Source organism: Columba livia, chromosome 1 (genome assembly GCF_036013475.1).
Source record: "Columba livia isolate bColLiv1 breed racing homer chromosome 1, bColLiv1.pat.W.v2, whole genome shotgun sequence".
Classification (NCBI taxonomy): Eukaryota; Metazoa; Chordata; class Aves; order Columbiformes; family Columbidae; genus Columba; species Columba livia.
This window is the reverse complement of record NC_088602.1, coordinates 111,932,323-111,953,814: the sequence shown is the minus strand read 5'-3', so window position 1 is coordinate 111,953,814 and position 21,492 is coordinate 111,932,323. Positions and strand designations below refer to the sequence as shown.

Genomic DNA, 21,492 nt, shown 5'->3' with positions numbered 1-21,492 from the left:
AGGGGTAACAGACACGGGCTGAAGCACAGGAGGTTCCATCTGAATATGAGGAAAAACTTTTTTACCTTGAATGTGCCAGTCCTAGAACAGGCTGCCCAGAGAAGTTGGGGAGTTTCCTTCTATGGAGACATTCAAACCTGCCTGGACACATTCCTGTGCGATCTGCTCTGGGTGAACCTGCTTTAGCAGGTGGGTTGGACTAGCCGATCTCCAGAGGTCCCTTCCTAACCCAACCATCCTTTGATATTTAGGGCAAGCACTGAGGGAGAGAAGGGCTGCTGTTGTTCTCAGGCCGTACTAACGCTCTCCAGCACACCACTTTGCAGGTGGGCACACACCGGAGCAGCCCCACACTCACGGGGCGGTGGGCACGGCCAGCACGGGCAGCAAAGCCAGGTGACCGGGCAGGGCTGAGAGCTCTCAGCCTTGCCAGCCCAATCTCCCCTAGCCCAGGGCAGGCAGCCGCCCGCCAGGAGGAACGTGTCCCCTCACCACCGCCCCTCCCGCCGCCCGTTCCCAGCCACCCGTGCCACGCACCCCGCGTGACCAGCGGCGGGGCGGGTGCAGTAACGCAGCCTGACTCCGGAGCGGCCGCAGCCGGACGCCGCACACCCACGGAGAAAAAGCCGAGCACCGAACCCTTTCTCCTACCCGCCCTCCTCCGCCTGAGGAGCCGCGGGCCGCGAGGGGGCGGGGCGGGACCGGGCGCGGCACCTCCCCCCGCGGGAGGGGCGGGGCTCCTCTCCTTTGCGCCATGATGAACAAATGACCTCGCGGGGAATGAAATTTAAGTTCCACCGGGGGGAGAGAGTTCTCTGCTTCGAGCCCGACCCCACCAAGGCCAAAGTGCTCTATGATGCCAAGGTGACACACCCCACCCCTTCTCCCCCCACCCCGCGCGCGCGACCCTGCCCTCCCTCCCACTCACACCCCCCTTTCCCCCCCCGGCTTCGCCCCGCCGCCCGGGCAGGAGGGAGCGCGGGGGGGCGGGGCCCGCGCGGAGCCCGGCCCGCCGCCGTTGCTGCCGTTAACGCTTCCCGCTGGGCACTGCGCGCGCGTGGTGAAGTGGCTGCGGGCCTGGCGGAGGCGGCGGCGGCTCCGCCACGAGCACTTGTTTTAGGAAGGGGGTGTGCTGGACTACGGCGGGGGTGCAAGTGAAGAGGCCGGGCGGCTGGGAGACAAAGCGAGGCGGTGCCCATCTCCGCTGGGCCTCTTTTCCCCCGCCTCCAGCCCTTGTGCCGCTGTCAGCGTCCCCACCCATGCGTTTCAGCCCGGCCCCCCGGCGGGGTTTGGATCTCTTCCCCTACACGCACCGGCCCCTCCACTGCGGGGGTGGGGGGTGCGCGTAGCAGCTGCGTACGAGCCTCTGGGCCTTCCCCCAGCGGGACAGAGGCGTCCTGCTGCCCGGGTGACTGAAGAGGCGATGCAGCCCAGGCCGTCGGGGCCTTGCTCTCTCCTCAGGTAGAGAGCGGAGCTGCCCAGGGGCTCTGGAAGGGTCGGAGCCGGTTCCCGCCTTTCGTTCTCGGCTGAACACCTGCAAAGTAATTCTGAAGTCTTATTTTAATCCCTGCGTTTTTGTAGCGTAGCGTGATTTATACACCCTCCCTGCTCTCCAACCCTTAGAGCCTGCCCTTCTGCCTTTCAGAAGGGTTTGAATGGTACAGGTGGTACAGGAGAATATACAGAAATATGATAGCAAGCAGAGAGTGATGGACCATAGGTGTTGCAGTAGGAGGTGACTGACTCATCTGGGTCTGGCCTTAAAAATAGTGATAGTAATTGTGGAGCTTGATGTTAATATTGTTTTGGGGTGTCAATGGGACATGAAATAATTTTTTTTAATGCTGTGTCATCTGTATCTAGTTTGGAAACAGAGTTCTGGCGTTTTTTTGTTTTGTTTTGTTACAGAGAAAGGTGAAAAGGGGTACTGCAACTGGATTCCTGACCAAATTAAATACTTTTTGCTGCAAGTTTTCTAGTTGTGTAGTTTGCTAGTGTTTGTCAAACATCTTTAAGCAGGAGCTCCACCTTCCTGTATTATTGTGGTCTGCCCTTATGTTTGTACATGTATTCCTATGTTCTGACCACCCCAACAGCTTTAATTGTCAGCCCTAGAGGTAACTTGAGTGCAAAAAGTAGTAGCGTATTTTCATTTTTACTTTCAAATACCCCAGACTCCAGCATAACTGTCCTTTGCATCATCAATAGTTCTGCAAATCTGGACTCCCAAATTAAAACAGTACGGTAGCCTAACTGCTGGGCACGTATATAGTCTATCAGAGCGATTCAGTTGCAGGCAGAATGATTCCTTTGTTATTACTAGTCCTGATGCTCTCCTTAATTATCTACCTGAAATGTCTTTTTCTTGGGAGGTGCAGGCCCTTTCAGACTGGCCCATTTTATGTGTGTGAAAGAGAGGGAGAAAACAAAGGCTCAGATATCCACAAAGCCTTTTAATGTTTTGTGACTAAGATTCTGTGTTGTTCAAGATAGAACAGCATTTCTGAGGTTTATATGTTAGAAAAGGAGTGTCAAACTCATTTTCACCAGGGACCACATCAGCCTTGCGGTTTCCTTCAAAGGGCCAAAGGTAATTTCAGGACTGTACTACTCCTACATTTACACAGTCCTGAAATTACCTTCGGCCCTTTGAAGGAAACCGCGAGGCTGATGTGGTCCCTGGTGAAAATGTTTGACACCCCTGTATTAGAACTATGTTGTCTCCCGCTTTGAGGGTGCGAAGAGACAGCGCATTGGAGAAAACATTAGTAGCCCAGATGTATATCTGGGTATCTGTATTGTGGTACTGCATTGTTTTGCATTTCCCTTTGTCTTGAGAGCATGGGATGTTATAGGACAGGACTAAGATGGTTAGCAGTCCCTAACCTTAAAAGCACTCAACAAAAAGCTAGTTTTTCTGACCATTTAGAATAATCTATATCTTCTGCTCATATCAATATTCACTGGCAAAATTATAGGTATATTTCATTTCCATATGTAAATATATTTTTTAAAAATTGTGCGTAAATTCCCTAGGTACTGTAAAGCTCACTTTTTCTCAAGCTTTTTAATACATACTGTTCAATTTTGTTTCAGATTGTTGATATTGTTGTTGGAAAAGATGAGAAAGGCAGGAAGATTCCAGAATATCTGATCCATTTTAACGGTTGGAACAGAAGGTGAGAGCCTGTATGCACCTTTTCAATTCTTCCATTTCTTCGATTTTATTCTGCAAATAAAAGCATTGCACAGAATATCAAAGGACTGTGATGTTTGCATGAATATTTTTGTTTTTGTGAATGTCTTTAATATACTTGCTCATGTTGACACATTGGTATGTATTCATAAATTTCAGCGCATCGGTTTTATAGCCATGAGTTTAATCTTTATGGGCTATTTGTCTTCGCCGTATACTTGTGGCTGCTAGGTTTCAATTAATAAAAGGAGTTTATACTTTGTTAAATCTAGACCTGGACTGTTTGGTTGTCAAGGCCAGTACGGGAGTGCAGTCTCTGACAGTGATCTACAGCATGTGTTGGTGCTTACAAACATTTATTGCATGTCAAGGTTTGAGAGATTTTAAATGGCAACACAAGAATTGAGGCCATGTGAATACAAGCAGATGCAAACCTTTTGATGTAGATGTTGCTTCTGAATGATATTAAGAGAGTGCTTTTTAGACTTAATGTATATTACTTCATTATTATTTATGAGTATGTTTACGGCTGTTAATAATTTTCTGTTGACCAATCCTTAGCTGGGATAGATGGGCAGCTGAAGATCATGTTCTTCGTGATACAGACGAAAACCGCAGATTACAGCGTAAATTGGCACGGAAGGCTGTGGCTCGCATGTAAGAAATCCTTTTGGTCTCAAAATGAATTAGATTCATTTTCAGATTCAAACAGATACATCCAGGTTCTACAAGTGAGCTTGACCTCTAAGCTCATGCTGTAGGTGGTAGATATCTACCCAGTATCGTCAGTGCATTCTAAGGTAGATACCTATGTATTGTTATTAAACAACACTCTACATGACTAACACTTAAAATTATTCTTAACTATTGCTGTGAAATGCCTGTGTATTGGATCTGCATCTTCCCAAAGACACGTACTTGAAAAATAACTTAGGAAAACCTGAAGTGGTTTTCAGCCATAGGCAATATGCTAATATTGGTTGGCCGTGGCTTGAGGATCTGCTTGAGAACATTAATATGGTGTAATGTATGGACATGAAGGTATCCACTGTCAAATAAGCATTGTTCAACTTATTTCAGTATCAATTAATGAAAATAACTCAAACATACCTTTCCTGTGCATTTGCATGTAATGTAATTATGTGGGATAACCAAATAATATTAGCCAAATTTCAGTGAACTATTTTGTGTTCTGTAGGAGAAGAAAAGGAAGAAAGAAGAGACGTTGCAGGTTGCCTGGTGTTGACTCTGTATTAAAAAGCCTTCCTGCTGAAGAAAATGATGAGAGTAGTGAAAACTGTGAGCTTGTTTTCATTCTTTCATAACTGGCATGATGCCTTTAACTTTTTGAGCTGGGGTTACAGTGCGTGCTGTAAATTCCTATGGGGATGACACAGGAGTATCACAGTCCTATTTGAGGTGTACAGAGGCAGTCATATGAAGAGTGAGCACTATGTTTCATGCCAGGCAGCTATTAAGTTATCTCCTTGCTTCTCATGTTCCAGAGACTTTTGCTTGTGTCATTTCCACTCAACTGTTCTAATCAGTGATTTCAGAGCTTAATGCTGCTTTGTTTAGTGAAAAATTAATAGTGCAAGAAGCCCTCGGTTTTCTTTGTTTGATGCTAGGGTACAAGACACTTTTCCTGCTAGTGTTTCTACCTATTTTGGGGAGCAATAAAATTTTCTTTTTGCCCAGTCTACCTGGCACGATGGTCTGTTTCTTGTCAGCTGACTGGCTGACTTCACTTTCAAGCCAGCTCTTTCATTTAATAGCATTTTTCTTTGTAGCTTGAAAACCAGCAGGAACACTGGCTGGCACTTAACTGATGTTCTGGCAACTGTTGCTGCATAGATCCAGACCTTCTGATTGAATGATTAATATGTTAATCCCCTGTTCAGAACTAAAGTCCAATATAAATTGGAAAGGTCTGTGAGTGTTAAGATAAGAAGGGGGCTTTTTAAAGTGGGTGTTTTTCAGTTAGAGAGGGTGCAAGAATACTTCCTTTAAACTTGTCTTACATACTTTAGAAGTTTGTAGTGTGCTATAAATAATACCTGTGTGTTTAATTAAATTAGAGTTATTAATCCTCATTAGATATGACAAGGTAGTTGTGGCTGTGTTGTTGTTTTGGTTTGTTTTTTTGTGCATAGAGGCCTGAAATTGTTCTTAACCTCTGCAATGTACCAATGTGAGATAAATATGTGAAATCTCTTTTACACAGCTATAAGTAGTTCTTCTTCTGATGACAGTGATGAAGGAACAGATGAAGAAATAAAAAGTGAAGAAAGTGACATAGAAGAGAGGACAGAAATGGTATATTCATGAGCTCCTTAACTTAATAGAATTTAAATGTGTATTTGAAACTCTGGAAAAATTGTAGTAGTTGAAATATAAGCTACAGCTGGTTATTTAGCTGGAATTAAAAGTATAATTTTCTTACTCCTTACTGTCGTTGAGTTTTTGAAAATTATAGATATGTCATATTATTTTCCTCTCTTTCTACATGTAAGGCTTATGTGGAGAAAACCTAGCAAATTAGATTATATAGATTTGTGAGTGCTGTAAAATTTTACTGGTCTATGCAGGTTGGGCAAATCCTGTTATTGCAGTAGGATCTTCTTGGCTCCTGTATTTTACTGTGAAATGGGCATGTCAACTCTGGTCTTAAACTGAAATGTAAAAGACTGGCTTTAAGGAAGAAAAACATGTATTTTGTCTACATTATTGGAAAGAAAGTACAGTGTAAACAGTTGTTCTCAAGGTCTGTTGAATCTAACTGCTGCAGTGTGTTCGATCTGAAGCAGCAAAACTTAATAGATTTCAGTTAATTCTTTTATGTTAAATACTTCAGTGAATGCTAAATTAAAAAAAATCACAGGTGACTTCAAAGCAGCATTGTTGAATTGCTTACAGTGAGGCTACTATCCACTTAAATATTTACTCTATGTTATTTTTACATGACAAAACTTGATGGTTATACTGTATCTTGACTACTGAAGTTCTTTTTCACTAATATTTGTAAGTACAAGCAATATATTGTTTCTTGTGCTGGTCTGTTGCAGAAAGAAGAACAAGACACTCACACAAAAAGGGACATGGAAGAAAGAGCAATAAGCATAGAAATTCCTGAAGTCTTGAAAAAGAAGCTTGAGGAGGACTGTTACTATATTAATAGAAGAAAACGGGTATGAAATAAAAGCTAGGAAATGAATGTGCACGGAGTGGATGGGGAGGGCATCCAGAAGTTCTTGCATAGAACAACTCCTGTTTTTTTTAACTTTATTGCAAAGATGAGCTTAGACAATATAAGGAAGAATAAGAAGACTGTAGGCAGCAGACTTCTCTATAGCTGAAACAGTGACTTGTCATTGTATTTAAGAATGTAATATTTCAATACCCAATTGTGGTTTAGAGTGCAGATTGTTTTTTAAGGCTGGAAATGTAGTAAGCTTGTTAACCTGACCATATTTTTCTTTCTCTAGATGTTTATAAAGGATTGATCAAAAATGCAGTTTAAGGGTTCAAATTAATCACTCCTGAAATAACTTTGTACAATAGACTTATTAAGCTAGTCAGTACATTACAAGCTCCTGTTTTAGCTTGATATACTAATTGTTTTTGTAAGACATTAATTTGTTGTTTCTTTTTCAGCTAGTGAAGCTTCCTTGTCAGACAAATATAATAACCATCCTGGAGTCATATGTAAAACATTTTGCTATTAATGCTGCTTTTTCAGCCAACGAAAGATCTCGCCACCATCAAATGACTCCACATGCTAATATGAATCTTCATTATGTGCCACCAGAGAAGAAGTAAGTAATCTTTAGTCCAGTGCTATTGTCACAAGAAAAATGACTTTGCATTCAGTGTTCTGTTTCAAGGTTGTTCACTTCTGTGAGCTTATACTGTGATGTTTGTCTGTTTATGGGGCTTAAAGTATTTCACAGATGCCTGTAGTGTAGTAACATTGATGATCTGTTTATGAGTGAGAGAGTCCGTATAATCTAGAAAGTTGTTATGCAAAACATGAGTATTCCCTTTTGTCATGTAAGTTCTTGTGAATATTGTGACCCGTTTTGGAAGAATGTGTTGCTGTTGTCTATGTGAGAATCTTTTGAGCACTGAGAGAGTATCTGATATGAGAATTCCCTGCTTAAATAAAACTGAACATGTTCAGTTTTATGAAAGATAAAAAATTTATACAAACACTGATAGAGAACTCCAAGTGCAGTTGGTGGTGTTTTTTTTTTTTTTTTTTTTTTTTTTTTTTTTTTTTTTTTAATTGACATATTGTCCTAAATCCGAGAGTCAGTATGTGGGGAAACTGTGTGTAGTAACACCAGTCCTGCTTATTAAAATTGATTGTTTTAGTGGCTGTTTTCTCAGCTGAGCTGTATATTCTTCTACCATACTACAAATCCAAGTGTGTCAACCCTACATGTTTGTAGTATGGTGGATTTTTTTTGTGGTGTGGTTTGTTGTGTGCTTTTTTTTTTCCTCTTATGTTAAACATTTTCAATATTAGATGAGACTGCGTATTTATATGTCTATTTTATCAAAGAGAAATCTTGACTTTTGTTACCGTGTTCTGTTTTGATGGTACATAGTTACGCTATTCCTTGCAATATTTTGGTGTATGTGAGTGTCTTAGTTTATACTGATGTCATTCATTATTTGACAGATCAATGATACTTTCTTTCTTTGTAATATAATCTTCCAAACAAGAAGTTAGATGAGACATGAGAAATAGGAATAAAAGGCTGCGTGCACATTGCTATTTTTAAAGGTGTATGTTTGAGTGACTTCCTCAATAAAGAAGGTGCTTTAATATGGAAAATGTATAACTTCAGTGATCCATGACGTAGGAGGGATTCAGTTGACGACTTTGTTGTACTGCCCTTTCTACTCTGACGTAGAAGGTAACTGACCTTCTAGGATGTCAGAATTTCTGCACATGATAGTCCTCTGAATCAATTTGTATAGTGTTAAAAAAAAAAGGCAGTAGTTTTAGCAGGTGGTATGAAATGGTTAATAGGAGGTATGGAACTTCTAACATGGGTCATTGTGGCAGAGTCAAATTACTGTTACTGTACACATATATGCACTTGAGACATGAGAGGTTAATACCTTCATAGAGGTGAGACATGTTGGAGGTGAGCTGGACTCAGTCTTTATGTTTCTTCTTGTACATCTACTCACCACCTAGCACTGTGTGTCTTTTACACAAGTCCAAAACTGAAATTCCTAGTAGCCTCTCGATGTAGTGCTTTGGTTATCAGGAGGAGGCCATTGGAAACTGATCTCCAGTGTAAATGTATCTGTTGTTGTTGGTTTACTGGGTATCTCTTAAGCACAGCCTTAACTACATCTTCGTGGCTATAAATAAAATTCTGCACATACCTTTTAGACAGAGATGCAATCTATTGAGTACTTACTTTTGCTGGCAGGTGCGTCTCCTTTGAGCCTAGTAAACTTCAAAAAACAAAATAATGCTTATGTGGCAAAATAACTTTATTTACTGTAGATTTTATGAATCCAGTGAACAGTCATACAACAAAACAAATGTATGAGATTGTTTGACCTTATTAAGCAGACTTTTAAAATTTGTTTTTGTTTGAAGTTACCAACAGCAATCATTGTCTCTTCAAGTATGCTTTTAATCATTCATCATTATTTAGTGACAAAGTTAGCATATCATAGTTAAGACATTAATGATCTATATTAAAAGGAAATTTCCTACAACTACACTGAAAAATTTTGACATTGCAACTTTGAAATTCATAATCCTTTTTTCTCCAGTGTTGAGTTATGTAAAGAGATGGTGGATGGCCTGAGAATAACCTTTGACTTCACGCTTCCATTAATTTTGCTCTATCCTTATGAACAAGCTCAATTTAAGAAGGTGACTTCATCAAAATTCTTTCTTCCTATTAAAGAAAACTCAACAAATACTAACAGGTAGGTTGGGTATACAGAGTCCAATACTGCTTATCTCCTGGGGAAAATGCAATAGAATGTGGTTATGTGTTCAGAACAGGATGATTTCTCACAGACTTTAAGATTGTCGTGATAAAATGTTGAACTTTTCTGTTAATTTGTTGTCTGAATTCAGAATTCTGCATTTATATCTGGTTAGCTTCAGAGGGGGTTTGTACTGATGGATGTGGAGTTATGTTGCAACTTTGTGGGGGGAAAAGAATTACATTGAAATGTAAATTTGTGTTCACTAACTTTTACATTTGAAAATAAGTATGCTTCCAGAAAATAGTATTTAAAAGAAGGCCTCATCACTTTGCTAGGTATTGGGAGGAGACTAATTTGAATAAGTATTATATTTAAGAAGGTCTGTGAAACTAGAAGGATCTCTTTGGGGGAAGAGTCCTGATCTCTTCTGTAAAGCTGCCTTTATTTCCTAGAAATCAGGAGGAACTTTCCCCAAGTCCTCCTCTGTTGAATCCACCAACGCCTCAGTCAACTGACAGCCAGCCCACAACAGGGGAGCCAGCCACGCCAAAGAGACGGAAGGCTGAACCTGAGATTCTGCAGTCGCTGAGGCGTTCTACACGCCATAGCTCTAACTGCGACAGGTTATCAGAAAGCAGTGCTTCCCCTCAACCTAAACGACGGCATCTTGAGACTCCAGCTTCTATGCCAAAGCTCTTCTTGCACCTGGAAAAAAGTAGGTTTTGCTCTTTGAATTATTGCTCTGAACAAGATTTTAAGTCTTGTTCTTTAAGTCGTCTGCACTGTGAACTGAATGATTGAAGTAGGAATTCATGACTTTTAGTATCAATTATTTATCTCTGAAGCTTATACCAAAGGGAGAAATACAAAACAATATTCTCAGTACTTTGGTATTGTATCTCTCAACAGAATTGGAGGAGCTGCTTTTCTGTGCATCTGCTTTCGGGTAGCATTTATTGAATTCCAGTATTTAAGACTTTAAACATTTTGGCAGCAGACCTTGGTTGTGTTTAGTGGCTTATAGTTCCATAAAACAGATAATAAAATTGATTTCTGATTTCTTTTGTTTGTTTTTCCTTCCCTTTTGAAGAAACCCCTGTCCATAGTGGATCATCTTCGCCTATAACTTTGACTCCTAGCAAAGAGGGGAGTGCGGTTTTTACTGGCTTTGAGGGTAGAAGAAACAATGAGTTGAATGAGGTAACAGATTTTTATGTTTTGTTCTAGATTCAATGATTTAAAGGTTTTACTGATCTCAGAGTAGGGCTATGTAAGAAGAGGTTTTAGTTTATTACTTATTTCATCTTTGATTTTGAAGTTCCGCACAGACTAAATTATTTATTGTGCTATAAAAGTTTAATAACCATTTTTTTTCATGTCTTCTGTTTAGGTTTTGTCCTGGAAATTGATGCCAGAGAATTATCCACCAAGTGATCAACCACCACCTCCCTCATATATCTATGGATCTCAACATTTGCTACGGATGTTTGGTAAACTGATGCAGAACTCTGTGCTGAATCAAAATTTTTCTTCCCCCTTCCCCCTTTTGACCGTATCCATGTGATTTTCTATTTGCTTTATCTCATTGAGTTTTATAGTGGAGAAATATAAATTTTAATCTGTTTAAAACTTAGGCTGTTCGTAAACTTGCTTATCTCCTACTGCCTGTTTAGGCCTTTATTTAACAAAAATAAACAAAAATTACTTCCAATACACAATCAAACATCATTAAACCAAGCATTTACTTTCTCAGCATGTTTCTTTTTAGTAAGGTTTTGGAAGACCACTGGGTAACTTGCAAAGAAAAGTGGAGGCTGCAGGGAGAAGACATTTTTATATTTTTCTGTCTAGTGGATAAAAGTAGTTAGAATATGCTTTTAAAACAACGGGTGTAAACATTATTTCTCTTATTTACAGTAAAGCTACCAGAAATACTGGGGAAGATGTGCTTTCCTGACAAAAACCTAAAGGCTTTAGTAAAACACTTCGAAATGTTTCTGAGGTAATGTGGCACAATGTACTACAGGATTGTTTGCATTGTTACATAGATCTAAGTGTCCTGCGATGATAAAGGGTTTTAAAAATAAGATCTTAATTTTCTATAATTACAAGAATATGATAAAAATTAATGTAAGATTTTAATAATAATTTGAATGAAGATTAATACAAGGTTTTTGATTCTGTAATTCAAATTGAAGGGAACCTGAACTCCCTACTTAAAATTTTGATAAACACAGTGCTAGAGAACTGAAGTATGAAAGTTTATTTGTGAATATGTAGGGAATGACAAGTCTGACTTGGTCGAGAAGCATGTTTTATGAAGAAATACGGACTCACTTATTTTTGAGAGCATAATCTGAGAATTTTGATGTTGCATTGGTATTAGCAGGGGTAGAACCTTGTGGTTTAAAACATGTTTTTAATAATGGTATTGGGGTTTTTTGTTTGTTGTTTTTGTTTTGGTTTGGTTTTTTGTTTAAATAAAAGTCTGTCTTACTGGAGCTTTAAACTGGAAGGTTTGTCTGTTATGCGATGCAGAGGCTTAGTGACCATGGTGGCTCCGTGGCTGGTGTCAGTATGGTCATACCCGCACCATGGTCGGCTTTCTTTGTCAGGTACTTTAGTTAATATCTCTGCATGACATTGTAGTGGTAGTTAGATATCTAGTGTGGCACTGTATTGTGCAGCACCCATACAGTGGAAAATAAATTTGCCAAGGAAAACGTACAGGAGAAAGTGCTCTAAGTTGTAAACATCTGGAACAAATGTGAAACTCTTAATTTTGGTCAAAGACCCTTAAGTGGCCACATTGTGAAAAGTAACATAATGTGGCACCTGTTAGGGAACAGGGAGACAAAAGCTTTAAAATGCTTTTACTTCAATTGTTTGTTGAAAATAAAAGATGTCTCAAATGTCACAGTTTCTACGATATAATTTTTTTCTCTAGAAGCATTAAATTTTTAAGTTTTACTGGTTCCATTTACATCTCTATTTTGTCAGATCCTTGTTAGTATCCAAAGTTAAATAGGACAGAATTAGTGCTTACTGTGGGAAACCTATTTTTGCTTGGAGTGAATATTATTTAGGGTGCTTAACTCACTGTGGATCAAATCAATTTTTATTAGACCTCTGCCTGCTCGGATTCTTCTGTGTTGGTCAGAGCAGGCCTCTGCTCTTTAGCACCTTAGACACAGTTTTTTCATATCTATTCTACGGATGAGCTGTGGTGGAGTGGAATAGAGGGAAGGAGGAAGCATGTCCCCCACCCCCCGTACAAGCAGGGAGGTGATAAAACTGATAGTTCTAGCAGTGATATCCATATGTGTCTTGTTTTTCCTTCTCACTATCTTGTTGAAATGTGTAGTCATATAAATAGAAATTTTTAAAAAGCAGAAGGTGTTTCCACATCAGCGTTTTTAGGTGGGATGGAACTGTGTTTTTGAGGCAAATCTGTCAGTATTTCCCACTTGCCATGCTTTGTGTTGCATTGCAGAGTACTCTGAGTACACAAGCCGGATTCCTTTTGGAAAACACTTAAGCAGAAATGTGCTTTAGTACTAGGAGGGGATTCAGTTCTCAAGACTGGGCTACAACTGAACAAAAATGAGCCCCCCAAGGGAAGCATAGTGTGGATATCACATATTTGGAACAACAAACATTCAAGGGCTGTGTATTTTTTCAAGTAGTTTTCTAAGCCAGCATCATGTATGTTTTGCTGTTCTCAAGGTTTCTTTTCTATGCTGAAATAATGATTTTTATGGTTTTGTCAGAACTGGTCAAATGGAGAGCCTTCCTGAAAAAGATTCCAAGTTATAGTTACTGCTGTAGGAAGCATTCAGTCTTAGGTAGCTTTATCATAAATATTCTTTTCAGACTTCTTAGGCTACTTTCCTTAACAGATACGCTACTGTGTATTCAATGCAAATTATAGGTTGGTTTGTTTGTTTTCAATGCGTATTCATGGGGCTTAAGGATGTCTTTCATTTGGGTGTTTCTTTTCCCATATGTCATTGGAAGTGGTAAAACAATTATATTTTCTATAAACTTATTCAGACTTGATTTTTATCGCAGAAATACTTCTGCATTATCTGTTTCTCATCACAAGAGAAAATTGAGACTGAGGTGACATCTTGTATTAGTTGTTCAATTTTCACACTGTCCTTTCCTTTTTGGGAATGAAAGGATTATTGGATGTTTATTAAAAATGTTTTCTGACAGTTCTGTTCTGCCTTACCTTTTGAAAGGTAAGAACTGTCGTACATAGTCTGCCTAATTTCTTTTAGTGAATTGCTCTGGAGTGACAAGCTGAAGTACTCTCCTTTTCTTTATTTTTCTAATAACAGACAAGGGGTTGAAGCTGTTTCTGAATCTTTTTTGAATTCTTGTTGGAGTAGTCCAAGCATAAGTATTTTATGTATTTTAAAATAAAACTTTCATGCAGTACACAACTGATTTAGTTCTGGCATAGATACTGATTTGATTTCGTATTATGATTTTATGGGTAAAATTTACAGTTTGATTTAATATTTGTATTATTAATCTGATGTGGACTGGGAAACTGAGACTTATTTAATATAACACTTTGTCTAGAAGCTTGTTTTATTCAGTTTACCCATTACATGATAAATGCATTAAATTCACTTTGAGATGCTACATGGGAAATATTTTCCAGTCATGCCTCCAGACTGCTGCTAGGCAAGATTAATCTCAGTTTCCCAGACAACATGTGTTTTTAAGGTATATATGAAATACATCTTTTTGAGTTTCACATTAAATAGAAGCTGTACTCTCTGTGCTTAGTGCAGCTTTCTACAACTGTGCATAATGAAAATTTCTTCATGGAGAACATGAAAGTTGATTTCTCAGTTATAGAATTTGCAGGAGAAAATTAGTTTCTCAAGAAGAAAACTCTTAGTCTTCACTTTGAACTGTTTAGCTCCGAAATAATATGTAATACTTGCAGAAGAATAACAGTCTGAAGTAGATGTGACAAACTTGCCAGTTGGTTTCACTGAATTTCGCTTACAGTTTGAGTTTAGTCTTCAGGAGCAAGCAGTGGAAGCCAACAGGGTAACTAGTGCCTACTAACTGGTAATCTTAGTAGCAAAGGACCCCTGATTAAATCCCTGTTTGTGAATAGTTTTTGAGATAAAGTATTGTCTCTTAACCAATTCCATTGTTTCAGACATATTTTTAATAAAATGCTCTATGTGCTGTATTTTATGCCTTCTCTGTATTGTGAGGTGCTTAGTGTGCCTTTAGAGGCTGCTTGAGTGAAGAGAAATAAACTGGCAGCTGCTTGCCTGTCTTGTTCTGCTGTTGATTTGAACGTAACCTTGACTTGGAAAACTGGTTTGGGATCAGAGGGGTCACTTCTTAAGACTGTTGACCAGTATGAGATACTTAATAGTGAAGAGAATATAATATGTCTGGTTTTAGAATAGCAAGACACATGTTTTCAGGCAATGTCATTGGCATTTTAGGAAAGAAAGCAAATCAAAATGGTAAAGCACTTCAGAAACCCATAGGTATTTTGACTTTCACAAAATACAGAAGAATGAGTAAGTGATTAAATACTTCTAAAATAATGCTACTAAAATTTTTAATCCAGATGAGGCTGATGTGTGATATTTCAGATCATGGAGAACTTACTAATGGTGAAAGACTTAGTTGAGGTTTTTTTTTCCTTTTTTTTTTTTTTTTTTTTTGGTATCTGTGTGTGGTTTTGTTTTGTTTGTTTGTTTTTAGAAACCTGCTGATATTTCAAACTTGCCATATTCTGTAAGCTGTCGCTTTCATTTTAGATCTCTTCTTCCCCCTGATGTTTTACAACCTGCTTGTATCTATTGTGCCTCTCCGCTCCATGAGTGGAAAAGTATTTTAATACCGTTACGTATTTTATGAGAAGAAAACCAAAACAGAATGTGACCAAATTAGAGAACTGTGATAATAAAACGTGTATATAGGAAGATGAGAAGCTGGTTGAAGTCACCTTAAAAAACAGATCACTGGTTTTGATAGTGCAACATTTTCTGAGTGTAGTAATATTATTATATATATTTGCAGTAGTCAATTATGACCACTAGTCTGTGCTAATGTGCAATTAATGAGAGGTTATTAGTGGCTTTCTGAGAATGAAAAAATAAAGTATTGCACATGGTGAATGGAACAGAAAACATCTTCATTTAGGTGAATTCCTTTGATGTGGTTCTTGAGACACTGGATATCAGAATAAGCACCTGAAACTTTTCATTTATTAATCTGCAAGTGACATTTCTTTTGATGAGGTGATTCAAAGAGTTAAGACCCATCATGCTCTTTAAACAAATTCTGTTAGATTATTACATTTGCCTTTCAAACAACATCTAGCCCAGACCACTAATCTCAAAGCATCTGCTTACCTTCTAGAACTCAGAGCTGTAGCAAAAGTAAGATGTCACCTTCCTGGAAACTTTTCCTTTTAACTCTGTATTCTTATACCTTTATGGCTGAGGTTGCCCTTTGTAATTTTCACACTTTTCAGGCCATCCCTGACTTTACTCTCGTGGTGGTAGCTGATGTTTAGAAGAGTGGTTTTCTTTATGCGGAGACTGTTCAGGTAATAGGTTGTGTTGACACTGTCAAGACAAGAACATTTTAGCTACCAGATGATGCTTTTAAAACTCATATTAATTCAGTGACTCTGAAAAATGTTCCTGAGGTGGATATGTCAAGTGGCTTTTTAATGTGGATAACGCTAGTTCTGTGCCTCTCTTTGGTAGATCTGTTTGCATAACTCTCAGCCAAATGGTAGTATATTTTGAGGTTATTGCTTGGAGTCACCTGAGGTAAGCTTGCTTATGGACTGCTACAGGTGAAGATCAGAACATTAGGAATTCGTCAAGCCAGGTTGCTCATGTGTCTGTTTCCCTTGTCTCCATCCGCTCTAGTCCTTTTTGAAATGTTGCTCTTCTAGGAACCTGTGGTAGAGAGGGAAATAGCTGCATTGTGTCCCATTACCTCTGTGTTCTGGGCAGGAGCAAAAAGCATAAGTATTCTTTTTTGGGATGCTCATAATGAGAAAAAAAAGTGTGCGGTCTTACATCAGGATGTTTGTGTGGACTGTGCAACTCGAAACTCAGTTGCTCATAAGCAGTTTCACTGTGTAGGTGTCTGCATATGAACTCTGTAAAAATTCTAAACATGAAAAAGGCAATAATGCAACAGGTGATTGTACTTACTAGATTTGTAAGTTTAAAGTAATTAAACAATTTCTGAATAACTAAATGGCAACGTGCTTTCTGATCTATAGCTGAACATTGGCTCTACTTGGGAAGTACAGCTCCCTCTGTTTTTAAATCTTGGCTTGTGACTTGCAGGTGCCAGTGATATTGATCTTTGTGCTATTTCACCTTTTCCAAGAGCAAAGAGTTAGTGAAGTATCCAGTAGCATAGAGTCTTTTATGAGACTCCTAATGTTTCTGTGCCTGCTTTCTGCACTGCAGTGTAGTTTGAATAGAAAGCAGCTTTAGAAGGGACACTGCTCTTTGTATGCAAGTATACAAAGGATTGGGACACAAGCTGACCTTGTGTTCCTTTGCCTGTTTTCTCCTACTTCTCTGCAGAAAGTGATTTGTATCTGCTTGCTCTCAGGTGTTTTGCTTTTCATAACTCTTACATTAAGAACAGAGATATGTACATTTGACTGTGTGCATTCTGTCTGCCTTTTTTTTGTGGGGGTGGCGGGGAGTGGGGTGTAGCTGTGCTACAAGCATCTCAGTTAAAATTTCTTATCTTTACCAGCTGTCACTTTAGCTTGCAGTAAACTGGCATTTATAAATGATCTTAAGCAGAACTCAGGAAATTTGTAAGAGAAAATGAACATGCTTCCCATTACTTGCCCTTAAAATTCTTGGAACTGTCAGCTGCCCCATGTCCTCTACAGGTTCCTTCATTTTATTGATGTTTTTTTAAGACATTCTGCCTTGTATGATCTAGCACGTGGTACTGTGTTTTACAGAATGTTAGCCAATGACACTAAGCATTTGATTGGCCCTTGTATTTTGTACTCACTGTTTATCTCTTGAAGTCATTAATACATGTTCATGAAGAATTATTAATTAAATTCCATTTGTGGCTCATCTTAATCTTGTGCAATCTAACTAAGTTAGACTTGAGTATCTTAAGTTTTAGGCCTTACCACAATCACTTCATACCAACCTCGCATATCCCAGAAGGTAATTTGTAGCTAACTACAGTCAGAGGCCATAGCAGGTAATTTATTAGCTTCTCAGTTGCTGTAATGTGTAGCGGTTTCCCTAAAGTAAAGTATGTGTGTAGTGCAGATGAATGACATGTGACTAGGAGGATCTGATTGTGTTAATTGTTTTTGTTTCTTTTAATTTTCTAAGGGCTATCTCTAGCTCATGGCAGGGGGAAAAAGGCATTTTGTAAGACGTTAGAGCAATTTGTGGCCTTGTAAGCCTAGATAAGTAGGTGGTGAATGGTTTTGATGACAAGGGATAGTAAATCATTAAGTCATGTGATTCAGACAGCATATTAATCAAATAGTGGTGGCTTTAATCTAGATTTGTCCTATTTATTTAGTTAAAAAAACCCTTTTTTTTTTTCTGTCTCATTGTTTTGTCAAAGTTTAATTTGGATTCACTGTTCATTGCATTTTGTTCTTTCAGGGAAAAATATTGTATTTCACTGTTTTTATTTCATTTATTTAAATGCCTTTATTTCTGTGAATAGGAAATTGATATAATGCAGCTGTAAAATGCTGTGATTTAAAATTCGATATTTTTGATTTAGCAAAATAGTTTTCATTTTTTAAATTCTCTCTTCACCTTAATTATTTAATCCTTTTTGGTTTTTGCTATTTAATAAAATTGGAAGCTTCTGTTGGACCTAATGAGAAACTAGCATAGTACGAATACTTACAAACAAACAGAATGCTTAAGTATTTGATGCACTTAGATTTGTGTGAATGAAGACTGTCTGGAGCTTTCAATTTCCTTAGCTTGTAAACATCTGTTATGATAGCTTATGTGGTGTCAGTTTGTGGCAGAGCCAGTTGGATCCTTGCTTTAAACACAAGAGAGATCTTTCTCCCGTTGTGCAGTATCTGCCCTAGCTGAATATTGCCAGAAATTATGTGCTTGATTAGGCACTATTACGGGTCACCTAACGGAGCCTTTTCTGCTCATTTCATTAGGTAATGTTTAGAAGCAAAAACAAGCTGCTATTTGATCTTCTGGAAGTGTGTTGGTTGTCCAGCCTGCCCACTTGCATGTCTTAAACCTGAATCATTTACGTCAGGAACCAGCCTAGGTCCCTCTATACTGTTAATTACAGAACTCCTGTGAAATAAGCAAGTCGGGAGAAAGTTGACAAAGTGCCTTCTAGTTAAATGGTGACACACTGAAGGACTGATTTCTTCTTAAAAAAAAAGCTTGTCTTTCTCACTGCTTTTCCTGGAATTAGTAGGATTTAACCAGTTATTCCTCCAGTTTAGCACTTGTTCGATGCCCATGTTTAAGTACAAGGCTTGTGTGTGTGGAAAAATCAATCTTTTTTCATTTACCTGTGTTTTTGTGTTGTAATCTTTCTGTGTGGCCTTTCAGCAATTAATATATTCCTGATTAAATTTAGATTGCATTATGTCAAAGATCTTGTTCATATTATTTGATGCTTTGGCTTTTTCAAGATGTAAGGACATGCCTGGTTCAGGCAGTGTAGCTGTGAGTGAGGTTGGAAAAATACTATGGTTTTAATTGCATTCACCTGTATCTTTTTTTTAATTATTTTTTTTAAATTTGGACTTTCTGTGTCCAGAATATTGCTTATACAAAACTGATATTTTTAACTTCCAATATGAGGTCATCTCCCTAGCCGGTAGTTCTTGAGAGAAACTGGATTCTGGTAATGACGTTGTTTCTGGTTGTTTCCATTGCTTCTTACTCAAACAGAGAACCTGTAGATAACATTTTGCCATGCTTGTTTGTGTGTTGTGTGGTTTGTTTGTTTTTCTGAAGTATAACTTGATCATGTTTGAAAACTGTTTTGTCCCCATTTGTGTACCTTTTATCTTTGTATACAAAGGAAAGAGCAGAGATTATAGTCATTTTAGCTATTTGTTACTGATGTTAGCAGCAGCAGTGCCTATTGTTTTTGTTTGCAGTCCTAAACCAAAGACAAAGTTGTGTGTTAGCAGAGCAGGATGACATGATAAAATATTGAGTGCTTGGCTGTTTGCATAATATTTGAAGACCAACTCAGAGAAATTTGGAATTAGGGAACTGGATTTGCAAAGGATGCGTATTTGTCTTTGCGAGCCATACTTAGATACTCGTGAGGGGTAGAGACCCTAAATGCACAGGCACATGAAATAACAAATCATAGCTTTACTTACTTAAAAGATCCAGTTTGACTTAAAGGTTGCTGGATATTTGTGTAAGATACTGACATAGCTATGGCTGAAAATCCTGGTTTTGACATAAAGTAAAATAGTATGTGGAGCAGGTGACTGACAGAAGTTGCCGAAAGATCTCTTTTCTTTTTTTCTTCTGTGGTAGTTCTTTTCATTCTTTTCTGAGTGTAGCTTCAACTTTTTTTCTTTTTTAATTGAGCGTGAGCATTTTTTAACACTATTCGGATTTGAGAATGATAGGGCAAGACTGTATCGCACTACGTAAAACTTGAAAAAATAGGGCAAGGCTTTTGTATGCCATATTTCAAAGTGTAATAATTCTTAATTTCCAGGCAGTGGTTTTGCTGAGCTTAAAAATTAATTTGAAGACAGGTTTTCTGTTAAATGTTTCATGTTCTGTTCTTTTTTTGGTATGCTTTCTTCTCAGGTTTTTAGCAGAATACCATGATGATTTCTTCCCAGAATCTGCTTACGTAGCTGCATGTGAAGCCTACTACAGTACTAAAAATCCTCGAGCAATCTACTGAAGCTATTAATAAAGATTAAATCCTACTGTACATAGCCTATCATAATGCTATTTTGCCACATGACTACAAGATGAAGATGAAAAATGAATTAAAGCAACTTCTGGAGTAGAAGAAATAGGGAAGTATCTTCTGTGATGGTTGGATTACTTAGGACTGGAGAACTTCTTTTCAGAGATGTGTATAGACTGCATTGTGAGTTGCTTAAAGGATTGAATATGACTCTGACTCCAGATGCATGTTCTGACTTCTAATGCATAGGACTGCATAGGCCTGTTAAAGAAGAAAGGAGGCAAAAGCAGATGCATTAGCAACAGGACATTTTCTTGAAGGTAGATCACCAACGTGTGTTTCATTTCAGCTCGACCTCTCCAGCCTGAGAAATAAGACTTGACTACAGTTACATGAAGAGAACGCATAAGTGGTATCTTGCGGATTTTTTTTTTTCTTTCCTCACAAGTTGCACTTCATTTCGTGGAACTGTCATGATAGAAAAGATTGCTTAAAGTAAAGGTGTCTTTGCTGTTCGGCTAGTGTGACGTCTGCATCAAGAATGACTTTGTTGTTTGGGTGAAAGACATGTTGCTTACTTTAAGTCTTGCAAAGTTGCATACAGCTTTTCTCACGGTAAAGCTGCTGGAGTTCCAAGGAGAACAGGTGTTGCCAGCGATTCAGCATTTACCTGGCAATAAATGATTTCCAGAGCCATTATGAAAGAACTGATTTTCTATGGGTAAGCAGAGAAGTCAATAAAGTGATGGCAGTTTAACTGGCAAACACTTATTTTCTTAATAAAGTTCGCAGTGGATGCTGTGTAAGTGTGTGGTTTTGACTGTCTAAAATATCTTCTTTGTGCTTGATTAGTATTTTTGAGATTGCTAAGTGCACATATAGATGAGAGGTGGGACCATTGACAACACAGGAAGAAAAGCCCTTTATGTATCATTAGGTTTTCTTCTACAGACTTGAAGGATTTCTTTTTAGACAGTTCTAAACACTTGAGCTCTGGAAGTAGGAACTCAGTGGGGCCTGACTGAGTTCCTAGAAATCTGACAACACATTCAGTAGAAGTTAATTGAAATATAATTACTGTCCTGATTGTCATCAAAACCTCATCTGTGACTTAGAATTCTGGCCCTCAGAATCCTCTGCTCTGTCAAGACAGACAGATTTTAAAAGCACTGGGAGAAAACAGGACTCAAGGCTCATAGACTACTGCATTAATCACTCAATAATCCTTCCTAATTAAGAAAACTTGCATTAGAACCCTTACCTGTAACACAAAACTCAACACATTCCTCTGAGATTTGCAGAAACTGATAGTTAGGAGGAATCATCTTTCAAACGTAAATGGTAAGTATAGACTAAGAAGCCAAAGGAAATCTGAAATC

At 38.5% G+C, this 21,492-nt stretch overlaps 1 protein-coding gene across 3 annotated transcripts; it reads left to right on the top strand.

Moving 5' to 3' along the window:
• Positions 1–632: 632 nt before the first annotated feature.
• MSL3 (MSL complex subunit 3) lies at positions 633–20,919 on the top strand. 3 transcript variants are annotated; one of them, XM_065073311.1, is made up of 13 exons: positions 636–864; positions 3,097–3,179; positions 3,758–3,853; positions 4,395–4,495; positions 5,421–5,512; positions 6,262–6,384; positions 6,851–7,011; positions 8,999–9,157; positions 9,616–9,878; positions 10,254–10,363; positions 10,554–10,653; positions 11,081–11,165; positions 20,005–20,919. In XM_065073311.1, exons 1-13 carry the CDS (start codon positions 766–768, stop codon positions 20,102–20,104), a joined length of 1,572 nt encoding a protein of 523 aa, XP_064929383.1. In that variant the 5' UTR covers positions 636–765; the 3' UTR covers positions 20,105–20,919. The 3 variants fall into 3 exon arrangements, with proteins under 3 accessions (XP_064929392.1, XP_064929383.1, XP_064929403.1); XM_065073331.1 differs by lacking the exon at positions 636–864 and adding an exon at positions 1,000–1,541; XM_065073320.1 differs by lacking the exon at positions 11,081–11,165 and having other exon boundaries at positions 633–864.
• Positions 20,920–21,492: the final 573 nt, after the last annotated feature.